This window comes from Nycticebus coucang, chromosome 11 (genome assembly GCF_027406575.1).
Source record: "Nycticebus coucang isolate mNycCou1 chromosome 11, mNycCou1.pri, whole genome shotgun sequence".
In the NCBI taxonomy this organism is placed as follows: domain Eukaryota; kingdom Metazoa; phylum Chordata; class Mammalia; order Primates; family Lorisidae; genus Nycticebus; species Nycticebus coucang.
Window position 1 is genome coordinate 111365100 of NC_069790.1, and position 19546 is coordinate 111384645.

Below are 19546 nucleotides of genomic sequence, written 5' to 3' on the forward strand. Positions count from 1 at the left end.
CAGGTGTTTGAGAGCAACCTGAGCAATAGAGACACCCTTCTCTACTAAAAGTAAAAAAATGAGCTGGGTGTGAGGGCGGCACCTGTGGCTCAAAGGAGTATGGCGCCGGCCCCATATGCTGGATGTGGTGGGTTCAAACCTAGCCTCGGCCAAAAACTGCAAAAAAAAAAAAAAAAAAGCTGGGTGTGGTGGTGTACACCTGTAATCTCAGCTACTTGGAAGCCTGAGACAGGAGGACTGCTTGAGCCCAGGAGGTTGCTGTGAGCTAGAGTGTTGCCATGGCACTCTAGTCTAGGACAAACACAGGTTGCCTAAAAAAAAAAAAAAAATGGGTGGGCGCGGTGGCTCACACCTGTAATTCTAACACTCTGGGAGGCCAAGGCTGGTGGATTGCCTGAGCTCATGAGTTTAAGACCACACTGAGCAAGAGAGAGAACCTGTCTCTAAAAATAGCTGGGTGTTGTTGTAGTCCCAGCTACTGGGGAAGCTGAGGCAAGAGAACCACTTGAGTCCAAGAGTTTGAGGTTGCTGTGAGCTATGACTCCAGAGCACTCTACTGAGGGCGATAAAGTGAGACTCTGTCTCAAGAAAAAAGAAAAAAAAAAAGCACTCACTTTTTTTTTTTTTTTTGGCCAGGGCTGGGTTTGAACCTGCCACCTCTGGCATATGGGGTTGGCGCCCTACCCCTTTGAGCCACAGGCGCCGCCCAAACAGTTTGACACTTTTTTTTTTTTTTTTTTTGTGATTTTTGGCCGGGGCTGGGTTTGAACCCGCCACCTCTGGCATATGGGACCGGCGCCCTACTCCTTGAGCCACAGGTGCCGCCAAAGCACTCACTTTTGTCAGTCCATTAAAGGAGGAGAAAAATGTAGTATTTGTTTCAGATTCATTTTACATTTCAGAGTTGTGGTTTAAGCAGTTTTGATTCAGGGGATTTAATATTATAGGATCACAGAATTTGATTCCTAGAAGAGATCTTGAAGCTCGAGTTTACCTTCTTTTGAATTTTACAGTGAAAGAAAGTGAGGCTAGGCTCGGTGCCTGTGGCTCAAGCGGCTAAGACGCCAGCCACATATACCTGAGCTGGCAGGTTCGAATCCAGCCCAGGCTGCCAAACAACAATGACAGCTGCAACCAAAAAATAGCCGGGCATTGTGATGGGCGCCTGTAGTCCCAGCTACTTGGGAGACGGAGGCAGGAGAATCGCTTGAGCCCAGGAGTTGGGAGGTTACTGTGAGCTGCGATGCCATGACATTGTACCCAGGGTGACAGCTTGAGGCTCTGTCTCAAAAAAAAAAAAAGAAAGTGAGGCTAAGTAGGGTGAAAGTAACCTGGGTTCTGGGTGGGGTGAGAAGGGTCCAGCCCACTGGAGGAGGCAGGAGAGTTACAGGAAGGACCTTGAGAACAGCCTATGTGCTCTTCACCATCTTTGCAACAGAGAATGAAATCTGTTTAATTTTTCTTCCAACTCAAAGAAAAGGCCACCTAGAAGGAGGAAGCACAATGGGCTTCTTGCTTCGCTCTGCTGCTAGAGCCTTTTGTGACTCTATGGAAGCCCTATGCTGCCGGCAGTGATGGAGGCTCTGGGGGCTGGGACACTGAGGACCAGTTCAGTTCAGCTGCAGTGAGTGTGAACCAACTGGAAGAGAAGGTGGTTGGAGCAAGGTTAGGAAAGGTGGTGATCAATGCTGGTGCCAGATGCGGAGCATGGATGGACAGATGTGACAGTGAACCAGATGCCCTGCACTAAAGGACAACTGTGCTCAGGCCTGATGGGCAAATGACGGCAACTCAGCTGGGTAACCTATTGGTTCTGCAGTTTGGTGCTGCCACTGTTGACTACGTCCTATAACAAGTATTATTTTAATCATCTAATCTGATTCTGCTTTTGCAGCTGGAGCCAAATGTTCTGGTTCTCATGAACAGCTCCTTAGCTAGAGCCCATGGAACACAGGGTTCCCAGAAAAACATGGCAACAAGCAGGCAGTTATTTGAGGGGTATCCCATTCTTTTTGCTTCCTAGTCCACATCAATATTCTAAAAATAGAGGGCGGCACCTGTGGCTCAAGGAGTAGGGCGCCGGTCCCATATGCCGGAGGTGGCGGGTTCAAACCCAGCCCCGGCCAAAAAAAAAAAAAAATATTCTAAAAATAGGCGGCGCCCATAGCTCAGTGGGTAGGGCGCTGGCCACATACACTGAGGCTGTTGAGTTCGAACCTGGCCCAGGCTAGCTAAAACAACAATGACAACTGCAACAAAAAAATAGCTGGGTACTGTGGTGGGTGCCTATAGTCCCAGCTACTTGGGAGGCTGAGGCAAGAGAATCGCTTAAGCCCAAGAGTTGGAGTTGCTGTAAGCTGTGACGCCACGGTATTCTACCCAAGGCAACAGCTTGAGACTCTGTTTCAAAAAAAAAAAAAACTTCTAAAAACAATTGTGGGCCCAGCACTGTGGTTCACATCTATAATCCTAGCACTCTGGAAAGCCCAGGTGGGAGGAGCCCTTGAGCTCAGGAGTTCCAGACCAGCCTGACCAAGAACAAGATCTCCTCTCTACTAAATATGGAAAAATTAGCTGGGCATTGTGGCAGGCGCCTGTAGTCCAGGCTACTTGAGAGGTTGAGGCAGGAGGATCCCTTGAGCCCAGGAGTTTGAGATTGCTGTGAGCCAGGCTGATGCCTCGGCACTCTAGCCTGGGCAACAGAGTAAGACTCTGTCTCGAACAAACAAACAAACAAAACAATTCTGCCTGTGAAATAAAAGGAAAGGCCAAATTCTGCAAATATAGTTGTTAAGTGGCAGGTATTCTCCCAAAATAAGTGGTAAAGGGGAAAAGAAAGGATTGTTTTGAGTTGAGCTTACGTCTTTTTCTTGATCACTGCTGCAAGTGGTAATGGAACAATTTTATTCCCACACCTGTGAAAGCTAGGAGAGATCTCTTAGGGGTGGGGTAGGCAGGTGGCACAGTAGGATAGGTGGTCTCTTAGGAATGGGCAGTGGTTCTGAGAACTGTAAGGACAACTCTTTTTTTTTTTTTTTTGTAGAGACAGAGTCTCACTTTATGGCCCTCGGTAGAGTGCTATGGCATCACACAGCTCACAGCAACCTCCAACTCCTGGGATTAAGCGATTCTCTTGCCTCAGCCTCCCGAGTAGCTGGGACTACAGGCGCCCTGCACAACGCCTGGCTATTTTCTGGTTGCAGTTTGGCCGGGGCCGGGTTTGAACCTGTCACCCTTGGTATATGGGGTCGGCGCCCTACCAACTGAGCCACAGGCGCTGCCTGACTCTTTTAATTTTTTTTTTTTTTTTTTTTTTGTGGTTTTTGGCCGGGGCTAGGTTTGAACCCGCCACCTCCAGCATATGGGACTGGCGCCCTACTCCTTGAGCCACAGGCGCCGCCCTCTTTTTATTTTTTTTGAGACAGAGTCTCACTTTGTCACTATAGGTAGAGTGTCATGGTGTCATAGCTCACAGAACCTCACACTCAATTGATCCTCTTGTCTCAGACTCCCAAGTAGCTGGGACTATAGGCGCCTGCCACAACAACTGGCGATTTAGGGTGACTCTTCAAGCAGGCTCATGGCATAGCCTAGAGCAGCATCCAGTGGACAGGAGGAGAGGCAGAGTGAAGGAAACCCAAGAAAAGAGCCACCAGCTGGCTCACATCAGTGGGGGTGGAGGAAAGGCCAGCTCCCACAGCTGTTATCAATTGTGCAAAAGGGGGGCAGGGAAGAGAAGGCCCTAGTGGGAGGTAGGTCGGTTGCAGGTGAGAAGGGTCAGGTTTTGGAATGTTTTGCTATTGGGTGGTGGTCCCTGAGGCCTGAAGCATTATTCTGGAACATCAGGATATACTCACAAATGCTTAAGTTCTGGAGAAGACGCTTTGGCTCTGGTTGCTACCAACCCTCTGTGCCAGACTTGGGATTCCTATGCTCAGCAGGCTTCTGTCTATGAGCTAGTAAGAATCTAGCACAGAGCTTCTCTAAGATGCAGCCAGAAAATAAATGATGAGTTTCCTGAATTAGACAAATATCTCAGGAATTGGAAGGATGATTCAATCAGTATTCTTTTCTTTCTTTCTTTTTTTTAGAGACAGAGACTCACTTTGTCGCCTTCGGTAGAGTGCTGTGTTATCACAGCTCACAGCAACCTCCAGCTCTTGGGCTTAGGCAATTCTCTTGTCTTAGCCTCATGAGTAGCTGGGACTACAGGTGCCTGCCACAATGCCTGGCTATTTTTTCATTGTAGTTTGGCCGGGGCCAGGTTTGAACCCGCCACCCTTGGTATATGGGGCCGGCGCCCTACTCACTGAGCCACAGGCACCACCCCTCTATCAGTATTCTTTAGCATCCGATGGCAAAGTCCTCTCCTACTGGAGCATAATTCCCCAGAATATGAGTGAAATATAAACTCAGGTCTGCTCTGAGGCCTAGTGGAACCTGCTGGGAGCTGGGTGTCACCATACAGTAGTTGCTATGTTTCCATTACTGTCCTTGCAAACCCTGTGCCACAGAGTTTAAAGAGAACATAGGATGGGACTCAAGAAAACTAGTTCAGGCCAGGCACAGTGGCTCACGCCTGAAATCCCAGGACTTTGGGAGGCTGAGACAAAAGAATTGCTTGAAGTTAAGAGATCAAGACCAGCTTGGGCAACATAGTGAGACCCTGGTCTCTACAAAAAATTTAAAAAAGCAGGACACAGTGGCTCACACCCATAATCCTAGCACTCTGGGAGGTTGAGGTGGAAGGATCCTTTGAGCTTAGGAGCTCAAGACCAGCCTGAGCAAGAATAACACCCCTGTCTTTACAAAAAATAAAAAACCTAGCTGGGCATGGTGGTGGGCATCTGTAGTCCCAGCTACTTGGGAGGCTGAGGCAAGAGGACTGCTCAAGCCCAAGATTTTTTGTTTTTTTTTTTGTGGTTTTTGGCCGGGGCTGGGTTTGAACCCGCCACCTCCAGCATATGGGACCGGCACCCTACTCCTTGAGCCACAGGTGCCACCCTCAAGCCCAAGATTTTGAGGTTGCTGTGAGCTGTGATGCTACAGCACTCTACCCAGAGCGAGTGTGAGATTCTCTCTCGAAAATAAAAGAAAAGAAAAAGAAGAAAAGTAGTTCTGTTACTTCCTGTGTGGTCTCAGGTAAAGCCCAATAACTTCTTTTTATTTATTTATTTTTAAACAGTTCGATCTTTTTTTTTTTTTTTTTTTTTTTGCCCTTGCAAAATTATCTTTATTGATGTTGATACCAATGATCAGGGCTGCATCAGGCACATCACAGTTCATGATCACTGCCAATCCAAGTTCTCCTAGGCCAAATACACCACAAGCAGAGGCAGGCTCCCCTTTGACCAGTGTTCAGAGCAGCACCATAATCAGTGGAAATGCCACAACTCAGAAGGCAGACTTTATCAATAAAACAGTTTGATCTTGTTTTAAATTTATTTATTTATTTTTTGCAATTTTGGCCAGGGCCAGGCTTGAACCGGCCATTCCCAGTATATGGGGCTAGTGCCCTACTCCTTGAGCCACAGGAACCACCCTTTTTTTTTTTTTTTTGCAGTTTTTGGCCAGGGCTGGGTTTGATCCCACCACTCCGGTATATGGGGCCAGTGCCCTACTCCTTTGAGCGCCACAGACGCTGCCCTTTTTTTTTTTTTTTTGAGACAGAGTCTCACTATGTTGCCCTTGGTAGAGTGCTGTGGAGTCACAGCTCACAGCAACCTCCAACTCTTGGGCTTAAGCAATTCTCTTGCCTCAGCCTTCCAAGTAGCTGGGACTACAGGCACTCACCACAATACCCAGTTGTTTTTTGGTTGCAGTTGTCATTGTTGTTTCGCAGGCCTGGGCTGGTTTTAAACCTGCCAGCCCTGGTGTATGTGGTCTGTGCCCTAACTGCTGAGCTACAGGCGCTGAGCCAAGCCTGTAACTTCTTAAGGCCTCAGATTTTTCTTTTTTTCTTTTCTTTCTTTCTTTCTTTTTTTTTTTTGTAGAGACAGAGTCTCACTTTATGGCCCTCGGTAGAGTACTGTGGCCTCACACATTTCACAGCAACCTCCAACTCCTGGGCTTAAGCGATTCTCTTGCCTCAGCCTCCCAAGTAGCTGGGACTACAGGTGCCAGGCGCCCGCCACAACGCCCGGCTATTTTTTGGTTGCAGTTTGGCTGGGGCCGGGTTTGAACCTGCCACCCTCAGTATATGGGGCCGGCGCCTTGCTGACTGAGCCACAGGCACTGCCCTCTTTTTTTTTTAGAGACAGAGACTCATTCCCTTGCCCTCAGTAGAGTGCCATGGTGTCATAGCTTACAGCAACCTCTAACTCTCTTAGGCTTAGGCGATTCTCTTGCCTCAGCCTCCCGAGTAGCTGGGACTACAGGTGCCTGCCACAATGCCCAGCTTTTTTTTTGCAGTTGTCACTGCTGTTTTAGCTGGCCAGGGCCGGGTTTGAACCCGCCATCCTCTGTATATGGGGCTGACGCCCTACCCACTGAGCCACAGGCGCCGCCCTTCCCCTCGCTTCATTTAAATCATAAAAAGTTCCACCAAAATGATAAAAAGCAAATTTGTTTTTCTTTCTTTTTTTTTTTTTTTGAGACAGAGCCTCAAGCTGTCGCTCTGGGTAGAGTGCAGTGGCATCACGGCTCACAGCAACCTCCAACTCCTGGGCTCAAGCGATTCTCCTGCCTCCACCTCCCAAGTAGCTGGGACTACAGGCGCCCGCCACAACACCCGGCTATTTGTTTTTGGTTGCAGCCATCATTGTTGTTTGGCGGCCCAGGGCTGGATTTGAACCCGCCAGCTCTAGTGTATGTGGCTGGCGCCTTAGCCACTTGAGCCACAGGTGCCAAGCCAAAAGCAAATTTCTTGAATATTAAAACCTTGTTCCATCTTTTCTACAAACTTGTTTATGTGTAGCTTTGCATTTATTATTTACTCTGGTCTGTAGGTTTAGCCAAACCTTTTTGGAATTAAAATTCATAAACTAACAAATAAAATGTTTATCATCAGGGAAATGAAGACAAGGATACAGAGAAATATTTATCTGGGTCGTTATGACAACAGAACAAGCCATCACAACAACATTCTTTCTTTTCCATCTGTCAAACTTTGGCTTGACAGAGGCCTTAGAAACACTCAATGTCCACCGTAAAGATGAAACACAGCAAACATGGTATTCTAAATTGGATAGATTTTTGGCTCAACTTAAAACCCTCTTCTAACCCATACGATGTTTGCCATGACTCCCTGTGATGGGGAGACTCACAGCAGTGATAAGTAAACAGACCGTGTTTGTGGCGGCAGAGGGCTGGAAGTGGTGATGACAGACCCTGAACAGGCGAAGGTCCCCTCTGGGATGTCACGGGGCAGCTGAGTTTGTGACATGTCCTGTTCTCATGCCCTGCCCTGTGGTCTCACTGAGTGGGGCTCCTGATGGGAAATGAGGGAGTAAGGAGGCACTCTCCCACTCTCAGCCCCACGGACTGGGAACCTGCACCAGGAGCATGGGAGAGACCAGCTGATGCGAGCTGCAGATCTTCTTCATGCAGTTTTCCCACTAGGACAACTTGCAGCCAGCCATCGGTGACCTTGTTTGTCATTGCATGCATGGCCCAGGAACCCTTCCATTCTTTTTGGCTCTTTTCTGCTAAATCAGACAAATCCAGGTAGAAACACATCCTTCCACCTGAACCACCGAGTCAGGGAATTTCAGAGTTGGGGGGAACTTTAGAGGCCACTCAGTCCCACCTCCGTCACTGAGACTGGGAGGGAGGAAAGAAGAGCCTGGCCGAGGAGAAAAGGAGATCTCTCAGTGACAGTTTGACCTGACGGCAGAGCAGAGGGGCCCTAGGGCCTGTTCTAGAGCCTCTCCTCACACAGCTCTGTGGAGGCCCCCAGACACGGGTGCCCGGCTGGGCTTCACCGTCTTCTCCAACACCAGAAAGCTCCCCTAACTGTCTGTCTCCTTGAGCAAAGTGACTGGACTTCTGCCGGCCTTCTGGTTTCCCGGTAACAGGCCTATCTGACAGGGCTGTGGAGAGCACAGAATTGGGCGGGCCAGACTCTCAGGGGCAGCTGGCCGGGGCGATGCTCCACGTTCATCACTGCTGCTGTTCTCACTCTTTGTTTTCTTCTCTTCTTGTCTCAGTTCTTCAGGACATTATGTATTTATTTTCCCACCTTATCAGGTCTGCACAAAACTAGTGCAGGATGGAAAGATAATTTATTGGGCAAGAAAGAGAGCAAGGTGAGCCACTTATAACAGGAAAAGCACAGGTTGCCTTCAGGGAAATAGAGACTCCTGGAGCCAATGAAAGTCAGAGCCACATGGGGCCTGAGCTCAGAGAACCCCTGTGTCTCAGAAATGGGGAGACCGGGGACAATGGCTAAGGATGGTCGGGGTCCTCCCTGTGCCGGAAAACCTTCCTGTGTGATAAGAGGGATGTACACATCTGATGAAAGCTGCAGAGGGTCTGAAACTTATTTAAGAGTATTCCTCTTTCTCTCTCTCATACACACACACACACACACACACACAAATGACAACACTTTGGCTCTGGTTCCGCGGAGGGCACCAAAATTAAATTATCCACCTATTGGCTGGCTCCTCTTCCCCTACCAAAGCCCCATCTCCACAGTGCCCGACATCTGGCAGCTGATGCAAGAGAAAACCCCTGATGGCACTGTAGTCAGAGCTGCACACTACAGCCACAGCTGGCGTCTGACCCTCTCATGGCATGCGCTGTTTGAAAGAACTAAATTAAGTCTGTAAGGGCAGAATGCCAGGCACCATGGAAGGTGGGGTGAGGGCAGTAATTCCAAAAATCCTTCCTCTCAGATGATGGCAGCGACTTCTCTCCTCATTCCAGAGGCCCCAGAGCAGGGCAGGGAGCTGGGTGGGAACCAGCCAGGCCCAGGGATCTGGGGCAGGGCAATGCCCAGCTGTTGGGACCCACTTAGTTTTCCTTTGTCTCTGTGACAGCAGTTTTTTGGAAGGGGCTGGCCCAGTATCCAACCAGTGAACCCAGAAATCTGTCCAGAGGAAAGGCAGCGGTGGCCAAGTCCTCTCCCAGACATCTTAGCAGAGGGTTTCTCCAGGCTTCTTCACCTATGCTGCCCTCTAGAGATGTGTTTGTCTGAGACAAGGCTCACTCCTCTCTTCTGTTCCCATCTTTTCTTTCATAGTTCTTTGTGTTTTTATATATATATTTAAAAGCCCAGCTACCTTTTGTTGAAGTTGTCATTGTTGTTTAACTGGCCCCGTCTGGGTTCGAACCTGCCACCCTCCGTGTATGTGGCTGGCCCTGTAACCACTGTACTATGGGAGCCGAGCCTCTTTCACAGTTTTTTTTTTTTTTTCTGAGACCGAGTCTCACTATGTCACCCTGGGTAGAGTGCCATGGTGTCACAGCTCACAGCAACCTCAAGGTCTTGGGCTTGAGCAATTCTCTTGCCTCAGCCTCCCGAGTAGCTGGGACGACAGGTGCCCACCACAACACCCGGCTAGTTTTTGGTTGCAGTTGTCATTGTTGTTTGGCAGGCCCAGGCTGGATTGGAACCTACCTCAGGCGTTTGTTGCTAGTGCCCTAGCTGCTGAGCTACAGGCGCTGAGCCTCTATCATAGTTCTTGATCAGAAACATAGTCAGTACTTTCTGTTCTTTTCCCTACGGGAAGCCTGGGGGAGGCTAGGGTACTGCTCATCTCTAATCATACCCATTTTCAGGCTGGGCCCTCTACCAGTCTAATGTCTTCCCCCAGAAGCAAGCTTCCTAGGGACTGTTTGTCCCCACTCCACTTCTGATGGGCGCTAAGTTACTTTTTTTTTTTTTTTTTTTGAGACACTTTTGAGTCTTACTCGGTTGACCAGGCTGGAGTGCTGCGGCATTAGCTTAGCTCACAGCAACCTCAAACTCCTGGGCTCAAGTGTTCCTCCTGCCTCAGCCTCCCAAGTAGCTGGGACTACAGGTGTGGGCCATGACATCTGGCTAATTTTTCTTTTTTTTTTGTGGTTTTTGGCCGGGGCTGGGTTTGAACCTGCCACCTCTGGCATATGGGACCAGCGCCCTACTCCTTGAGCCACAGGCGCCGCCCTACAGGCTAATTTTTCTTTCTTTCTTCCTTTCTTTTTTTTTTTTTTGGAAACAGAGTCTTACTATGTCATCCTTGGTAGAATGCCCTGGCATCACGAGCTCACAGCAACCTCTAATTCTTGGGCTGAAGCGATTCTCTTGCCTTAGCCTCCCAAGTAGCTGGGACTACAGGTGCCCACCACAATGCCTGGCTATTTTTTTTGTTATTGTTGTCATTGTTGTTTGGCAGGCCAGAGCCAGGTTTGAGCCCGCCAGCCCAGGTGTATGTGGCGGGCACCCTAGCTGCTGAGCTAAAGGCGCTGAGCCTAATTTTTCTATTTTTAGTAGAGACAAGGTTTCATTCTTGCTCAGGCTGGTCTCAAACTCCTGACTTTAAGAGACCCTCTTGCCTCGGTCTCCCAAAGTGCTAGGACTTCAGGCTTGAGCCACCGTGCTAACCTAGGTTTATTTCTTTACTTTCATTTCTAGCCTCTCTCAAATCCATTGCTTCCCCCTACCCCAAATCCAAGCCTGAGAATTCTACCTCAAGGGGCTGGAGGGAGTAGGGGACTGAGTCTTGCTTCCAAAGGATGAAGACAGGGACCATAAAGCTGATGAAATCTGATCCTGGTCCCTGAAGGGTTACTACTCATCCTGGGCTTCTAAGGCCCCAACCTTGAGAACTCCCTGTCTGAATTCCCCAGTGCCCTGCAGCTTGGAGAGCTGCCCAGCGCCTGGCACCAGCTGCAGCTTACAGGCAGGGCCTGCTTCCTGAGCTGACAAAGCACACCAGGAGCACAATAACCGGGACACTAAAAGTGAACAGCTGACTAAAACCCAGGGTGGGAGCAGCCTGGGAAAGGCCAAATGGCTGCTGGCCAAAGAGGAGCATCATAAAGATGGCCAGATGCACAGGGGAATGGCGGGAGGAGCGGGCTAGATGGCCCCTTCCCGCCACACCTCCTGGCGAATCCCGTGTTGATACATCTTGTCCTTTCCATTCTTCTCTCCCTTTTTTTCTTTCTCCTTTTGTTTTCCATAGTTTAGAGCCCTATTTCCTCTCTAAACCCCAGTGGTTCAGTTTTCTTTTTCTGGCACTGCAACTTTCCAGATGGAACTTCTCAGGTGGCCTCATCTGCTTTTCCCGGTTGTCTGGCCTCTCATACCGGCCCTTCCCAGAGCTGCAGCTGCCCCTTATGCTTCTGTGCCCTTAGTTCCAAAGTGAAAAAGGCTCTGATCCATATTTTGAAATGATGAAAATGAAGTAATTCTTCTTTTTAACAAGTTCACAATTAACCCAAATCATCCCTAACTGAATCTCCTTCTGCATCTTCTTTGATGCATGAGGTGGACTTTGCAAATCACTGCGTGTGTCCACTGGGATGTGGGTGGCATCCTACTGGGCACTGAACATGTGTGTGTGATTAGATGGGACTTACTTCCACGATGAGGGAAGGGCTGCCTTTAGGACACGGCCTGTGCTTTCAAGTAAGACCCTGCAGTCTTCCCTGAACTCGCCTCCGTCTGCTCCTACCAGCTCTTTTTTTTTTTTTTTTGCGGTTTTTGGCCAGGGCTGGGTTTGAACCTCCCACCTCCGGCATATGGAGCTGGCGCCCTACTCCTTTGAGCCATAGGTGCCGCCCCCAGCTCTTCTCTTCCTCCTTCACCTTCCTCTCTGCTCTAGCCATGGTAAGCCGCTCTGCAGCTCCTGAAGGTGATGTGCTCAGCCTCCATGTCCTCACCTCCGCCCAGAATGTGCTTACCACTTGCTCCGAGTCTTGGCACTAGGAACTTGACCTCCTTTAGGCCCCAGAACTCACTGCCTCCCCTGCCTTTACAACACCATCCTGTATAGTCTGTTTACTTCTCTGTTTTCCCCACTGGGGAGAGAACTTCTGAGGACAGGTATGCATCTTTAATCTGTTTCCCTACCACATAGTAGCGTGCCTGGCACGGAGCAACAGAGTGGAAAGCAGGCCAGAGAGTCAGACTATAGCACAGTGGAGCAGGCTCACCTCGCTTCCCACCTTTGGCACACCTTGCAGACCCCCAGCCTGGCCTGTCCCACAAGAGCTAATCTTCACTCCCAAGCAATCACCCACTCTACAGCCTGCAGAAAGTCCAAGACTGACTGTTGTTTAAACACTTCAGTGGAGACTGATTGTTGTTTAAACACTTCAGTGGAAGTAGCCAAGGCTGGTACCTGAGCTTGTCTGCAATGAATATGACCCTCCTTTCCAGAAGCAGGGATGCAAAAACACAGACCAGGTGGCGCACGCTGAGAGAGGAGAAGAGAGACTCAAAGTCCACGTGTTCCAGCCGGGAGTCCAGAGGGCGGCACAGTTCAATCACCTGCCGGGGAATGGGAGCAGCCGTGAGGTAGGGGCCTGCCCTGGCACTCTGAGGTCCTCAGTGAGGGTGACCCAGTGGCAGGGGAAAAGGGAAGGAAAAAAAGGAAAACACAAGGAGGCTGGGGAAGGAGGTGAGCTTGGAAGGGAAGCAAGCGTCTCACACTGGGGATGGTTTGGATGGAGAGAAGGTGGCAGAATCAATGACCAAGAGGCTCTGCCCTGTAACAGTGTATCTGGACCCCCACAGAGAGTTCTCTGCCTGCTGAAAATGGTCCTATCCCTTAAGTTCCCAGTGGAAGCATCTGTGTCTCATGTGGGCCTGTCCCCTGCTAGAGCAAAATCACAGGCCCCTGCAGAATGGCCAGCAGGTCTGAGCAGCACTTCTGAGACTTGCCTTCTTGGGAAGGCATTTCATAGTGAGCCCTGCCCCACTCCAGCATATTCTGATGTTGTCTTTTCAGCACTGGGTGCATCTCCTTATTCTGTCCTGGTCGAAACGATCCTGAATTCATCTCACATTGGTACTCGTGTGCATATTTTTTCTCTTTAAGTAGCTGCCTCCTTCACAGTGAGCAAGGCTAAATTCAATCTCCGCACTGTGCTGTCATCATAGGGGGATTTCTCACCATTAACCTCTCGGCTGCATCCTCTGGTCAAGCCATCTCTGTCTGATATGGGGTAGTTTTGGGTTCTCAGAAAACAGGACACTGCTGCTCTCTGTGCTGGGAAATCTTATTGTTCCCGAGTATCCTAGACCCATCCTCATCCCTTTTCTGTCTGTCTCCAGAGGAGCCCTACTTTTCTGAAAGTCTCTAGAACTAGGGACTCAGGGACGAATGAGATTTGTCTCCTCATGTGCACTGAGCCACATAAAGGGAGTAGGAAGGATAGAAACAAACTTCTTCGTTAAACCCCCAACCCAGCCAAGGAAGGGACATGCTTTAAAGTCTAAGAAGAATGAAAAGAAAGTAGTATCTGAGCCCATCTTCCCTAAGACTTTTTTTTTTTTGAGGCAGTCTTAGTTTGTCACCCTCAGTAGAGTGCTGTGGTATCCTAGCTCACAGCAACCTCAAACTCTTGGGTTCAAGTGATTCTCTTGCCTCAGCCTCCCCAGTTGCTGGGACTATAGGCGCCCGCCACAACGCCCTGCTATTTTTTTAGAGATGGGATCTCACTCTGGCTCAGGTTGGTCTCGAACCTGTGAGTTCAGATAATCCACCTGCCTCAGCCTCCTAGAATGCTAGGATTACAGGTGTGAGCTACTGTGCCCAGCCTTTTTTTTTTTTTTTTGTAGAGACAGAGTCTCACTTTATGGCCCTCGGTAGAGTGCCGTGGCCTCAACAGCTCACAGCAATCTCCAACTCCTGGGCTTAAGGGATTCTCTTGCCTCAGCCTCCCGAGTAGCTGGGACTACAGGCGCCCGCCACAACGCCCGGCTATTTTTTGGTTGCAGTTCTGCCGGGGCCGGGTTTGAACCCGCCACCCTCGGTACATGGGGCCGGCGCCCTACCGACTGAGCCACAGACGCCACCCGAGCCCAGCCTTTTTTTTAGACAGAGTCTCACCTATTGCCCAGGCTAGAGTACCAGGGTGTCAGTCTAGCTCACAGCAACCTCAAACTCCTGGGTTCAGGTGATCCTCTCAAGTAGCTGGGACTATAGGTGCCCACTGTGATGCCTGGCTAATTTTTCTACTTTTAGTAGAGATGGGTCTCACTCTTGCTTAGGTTGGTATTGAACTCCTAAGCTCAAGAGATCCTTCTGACTTGACTTCTCAAAGTGCTAGGTTTATAGGTACATGCCTGGCCATAAGACTCTGTTTTACATTATGAAGTTATAGAGGTGATACAGACCCAAGATGTAAATAGTTTCAAATAAAATTTATGAGTGACAATGAGCTGCTTAGAGAAGCTAGTAGTATACGGTGTGGGGTGCACGTCCCTAGCGTGGAGCTAACATTGTGAATAGAAACACCTCGGCTGCCACGTAGAGTTCCTGGCTTGCTCTCTGGGTCAGAAGCCTGGGCTGAACGGCCTGGACTGAAGGTGGGACTTAGGATGAGTGATCTGGATGGCTGAGGAGTCAAGAGGACACCACTGAATTCCATGGCACTGAAAGCTAGCCTCTCCCTTAGGACTTGGCCGTCTTGGCCGCTCCCTCCCCAGGAGAAAGAAAGAAGCTGGCAGCTTACCTCTGTTCCTGAGCCTGGCAAGAAGTTCTTGATGAGGATGGTTTTACCAAGGGCTGGGAAAGGGGCTTCCATGACACTCCTCATGAGGGGCTGCACCAGGGCAGGAGAGATGCCTCGTCTTTTTTCTACCTCATCCAAGATCTGCAAGGGTCAGAAAGGCAGCTCAGCTGTTCTGAAGTCAGGACACCAAGGCATAGCTCAGTTCTAGATGAAATGGGCCTGTCAGTGACTCGAGAATTACGTGGAAGCCCAGCAGCCCTCCTCTCTGACCTTATGCATTGTTGGCCCCAATCCTCTTCCCCTGTGTGTCCACTCCTTTTGAAGTTCTTCCCACAAAGGCTTTGTACCTTTGACTTTGTGTTTGGCTGTTTGACTTACTGGGCAAAGACAGCATTCTTCATGGTAGCAGGATTGCCTCAAGGGGGTGAAAAGACTCAGATATTATAATAGTTTGTAGCCCTCTAATGTATGTTTATCTGTGGAATTAAAATTTCATTGCAGTAGGGGTGGGGAGCCATTAAGAAAATTCAAATTAAAACTATGAGATGCCACTTCCCACCCATTAGGATGACTAATAAACAAATGAACAAGTTGGTGAGGAGGTGAGGAAACTCGAACTCTCACACACGATGCAGGGATGTAAATAGTGAAGCTTCTCTGGAAAGCAACCAGGCAGTTCCTCAAAAGGGTACCAAAGAATGCAGCACATCCCACTCCTAGGTGTCTACCTGAGAACATCTCTAAAAATAAGTAGAGAATAAGACTCTAAAAGTCCCAGGAAATGGGGGTGCTCCCTCGGTCTTTCTAGGGCCCTCTTTTCCTTCCCTTCCACCTTTCTCTGAGGTCCAAGTTCTCACCTTTGAAAAGAGGCTGAAGCACCCCAGGCGGCTCACGATGCAGTACACTTCAGGAAGACGCTTCCCTTTGCCTCCAGGCTTTTGGGAGAGAAACACAAGGAAATTATGAATGTTTAGCAATCTGAGGAAATGAAAGAACCCAAATGTTTTTGAGAGGGTGTTAAGTGCCAGATATTTCCACATATTGTAGCTTTTGAAAACTCAAGGAGTGTAAAGTGTTCCCTTTACACTTGGGAAGCACTGCAGGTCATGTGATATATCACTTTTTAGTCTTCCAGGGACCCCAAATCACAGCAGGTGCTCAGTTCGGCCTATGGAGCCATAAAGTAAGGATACTTGACTTGTTGAGCAAATCACTGTAGTTCCTCCCAAAGGATTGTGTTCAGACTGTATGCTTACTGTATAATTACAGATATAAATCATTTCTGAAGGTCTTTCTGAAAGCTGACATTTAAGCTGATTTTCTTTTTTTTTTTTAGAGACAGAGTCTCACTTTGTCACCCTCGGTAGAGTGCCATGGCGTCACAGCTCACAGCAACCTCCAGCTCTTGGGCTTACACAATTCTCTTGCCTCAGCCTCCTGAGTAGATGGGACTATAGGCGCCTGCAATAACGCCCAGCTATTTTTTTGTTGCAATTTGGCCGGGGCCGGGTTTGAACCCACCACCCTTGGTACATGGGGCTGGCACCCTACTCACTGAGCCACAAGAGCCGCCCTTTAAGCTGATTTTCAAATCAAAAGGATCATCAGTTTGATCAACAAATATTAACCTATTTAAATTTTTCAATTATCTATGTTTTCTTTTTTTTTGGAGACAGAGTTTCACTATGTTGCCCTCAGTAGACTGCTGAGGCATCACAGCTCACAGCAACCTCTAACTCTTGGGCTTAAGCAATTCTCTTGCCTCAGCCTCCCAAGTGGCTGGAACTATAGGTACCTGTCATAACACTGGGCTATTATTATTTATTTATTTATTTTTGAGACAGAGCCTCAAGCTGTCACCCTGGGTAGAGTGCTGTGTCATCACAGCTCACAGCAACCTCCAACTCCTGGGCTCAAGCGATTCTCCTGCCTCTGCCTCCCAAGTAGCTGGGACTACAGGTACCCGCCACAACGCCTATTTTTTGGTTGCAGCTGTCATTGTTGTTTGGCGGGCCTAGGCTGGATTCGAACCCGCCAGCTCAGGTGTATGTGGCTGGTGCCTTAGCCACTTGAGCCACAGGCGCCGAGCCTATTACTATTTTTTTAGAGACAGAGTTTCACTCCATCGCCCTCAGTAGAGTGCTATGGCATCACAGCTCACAGCAACCCCCAGCTCTTGGGCTTAGGCAATTCTCTTGCCTCAGCCTCCTGAGTAGCTGGGACTACAGGCGCCCGCCACAACGCCTGGCTATTTTTTGTTGCACTTTGGCCTGGGCCAGGTTTGAACCCATCACTCTTGGTATATGGCGCTGGTGCCTTACTCGCTGAGCCATAGGCGCTGCCCAATGCTGGGCTATTTTTTGTTGTTGCAGTTGTCATTGTTGTTTAGCTGGCCTGGGCTGGGTTTAAATCTGCCAGCCTTGGTGTATGTGGCCGGAGCCCTACTCACTGAGCTACGGGCACCGCCCAAGCAAGTATTTCTTGTCATTCATAGTTTTTTAATCTATTTATGAAACTCAACTATACTCTCAGGGGAAAAAGATCTGGCAAAAGAATGGGCCTTAAAATGATACGTTCTAAAGTGATTTAGCATGATGATTTCATTGATAAGTTTCTGACTTTTTTTTTTTGCAGTTTTTGGCTGGGGCTGGGTTTGAACCCGCCACCTCTGGCATATGGGGCTGGCACCCTACTCCTTTGAGCCGCAGGCACCACCCAAGTTTCTGACTTTTAAAAGTAACTGCTCTGGGCTAGGCACCTGTAGCTCAGTGGTTAGGGTGTGGCCACATACACTGGGGCTGGTGGGTTCGAACCTGGCCCAGGCCTGCTAAACAACGACAACTATAACAACAAAAATAGCCAGGCACTGTGGTGGGCGCCTGTAATGCCAGCTACTGGGGAGGCTGAGGCAAGAGAATCACTTAAGCCCAAGAGTTTGAGGTTGTTTGTGGCATCACAGCTCACAGCACTCTACCGAGGGAGAGATAGTGAGATTCTGTCTGAAAAAAAAAGTGACTGTTCTAAAGGGGATATTCTTGAATTATTTGCGTCTTCTCTCTTTAGCAACCATTCTGAATGCTCTGGGATCAGGATCTGTTTAGTTCTTTTTATTAGTAAGAACATTTGGTTTAAGGAAAGAAATATTTTTTATTTGGCAGGAAAAACAATGGAGAAAATATTTCTTTTCTTTTTTTTTTTTTTTTGTAGAGACAGAGTTTCACTTTATTGCCCTCGGTAGAGTGCTGTGGCGTCACACAGCTCACAGCAACCTCCAACTCCTGGGTTTAGGCGATTCTCCTGCCTCAGCCTCCCGAGTAGCTGGGACTACATGCGCCCGTCACAACACCCGGCTATTTTTTTGTTGCAGTTTGGCCGGGGCTGGGTTTGAACCTGCCACCCTCGGTATATGAGGCAGGCGCCCTGCTCACTGAGCCACAGGCGCCGCCCAGAGAAAATATTTCTTTTTGACAGAAACAGACGTTATTTCCACCTGCCAATAAGACTTAGGTAAGCCCCCAGGCCTTCTCCACAGTTAGCCCGCTAACTCTGCACTGGTTAGCCCGCTACTCCCCCTGTTCCTTCTCCCATGGCACGTGGTAGCTCTCAGTCTTATAGGACTAAGGAGCCAGGCCTGGCTGTCTTCCAGCTCCAGCTGACTGGAAAGTGATGTACTCACCAGTAGTCTTCGGCAGTACCCGAACCTTCTGCTCCCGTCCTCTCCAGTTAAGACAAATGAGAATGTTTCGCTGGTTGGGAAACACAAAGGCATTACAAAGCAAAACAAAGGACAGATCCCGGCTCGTGCAGTGAGGTATAGTGAGCACCAGGGTACACGCTAGACGAGGCTGTCAATAGGACGGTCCTGCTTCTCTACCTCTGTGCTGAGATGCCACCTCTGTGCTGGTTCCTGTACCTTCAGGGTGAATGTCAGGGTGGCAGAGATCTAAAATGTCCTTTGAGGCTTGGCGTCTGTAGCTCAAGCGGTTAGGGCACCAGCCACATACACTGGAGTTGGCAGGTTTGAATCTAGCCTGGGCCCACCAAACAACAATGACAACTACAACCAAAAAATAGCCAGGCATTGTGGCAGGCGCCAGTAGTCGTAGCTACTTGGGAGACTGAGCACGAGAATGGCTTAAGCCCAAGAGCTGGAGGTTGCTATGAGCTGTGATGCCACAGCACTCTACTCAGGGCAATAGCTTGGGACTCTGTCTCAAAATACATAAATAAATAAATAAAAGAAAATGTCCTTTGAGGAAACAAGGTTCTCTTTTTTAAACTTCTATCATCTGAGCCATCCACTGTACAGAACACAATTGTCATTTACTCTTGTGGCCAAAGAGATGTGAGGGCCGGGGTGCTGCACAGTTGAGAGGGGGACAGTTCTGTGCCCCTCTTGGCACTGTGCCTGTTGTGGCTCTCTCAGGGCTCTGTCCAGAGTAACTTCAAGGCTTGGAGAGTCCTTACAGACTGCTGGGCCAACTTCAGAGAACACAGTGTCCCTCACACACTTTGGGTACGCAGCCTACTGAGTTTGGTCAAATACCAAAACATCTGATAATGAAAACACTGGTATCTATCAACATTGGCTAAACAGAAAAACTTATCTCAATCTGAGTAGCAGATTAAGGTAAGTTATTAAAGGGAAATTTCAGGAACACTGGGTGAGAACGGGTGGTCAGCAATATTTTCCTGACTTTGCTCAGGCTAAGAATTACCTTCATGGGGGCTAATGACACACACATATCCTTTAGTTGAGTGGAAGGCCTGGGAAACCCACATGCTGAGCAAGGTGATTCCCATCTTCAGGGAACTTAAAACACCACTGGGGGGAATCTCTAGGTCAGGGCCCATCAGGATTGCTTCACGGTAAGGTATGCCATTTCTGACTCCAGGTTTCGCCCTAGTCTTGGCAAGTAAGAAGGGGAGACACCAG

At 49.0% G+C, this 19546-nt stretch overlaps 1 protein-coding gene across 2 annotated transcripts in view; it reads right to left on the minus strand.

Moving 5' to 3' along the window:
- The window catches only part of DENND2A (DENN domain containing 2A), a 142871-nt gene that overhangs the window by 20631 nt on the left and 102694 nt on the right, over nucleotides 1-19546 (minus strand). For both annotated transcript variants that reach the window (XM_053609367.1, XM_053609366.1), the window contains exons 11-14: nucleotides 18287-18356; nucleotides 15468-15545; nucleotides 14611-14751; nucleotides 12273-12421 (exon numbers count right to left, since the gene is read on the minus strand). In XM_053609367.1, the coding sequence (XP_053465342.1) occupies nucleotides 12273-12421; nucleotides 14611-14751; nucleotides 15468-15545; nucleotides 18287-18356 (438 nt within the window). The remainder of the gene's footprint in view (nucleotides 1-12272; nucleotides 12422-14610; nucleotides 14752-15467; nucleotides 15546-18286; nucleotides 18357-19546) is intronic.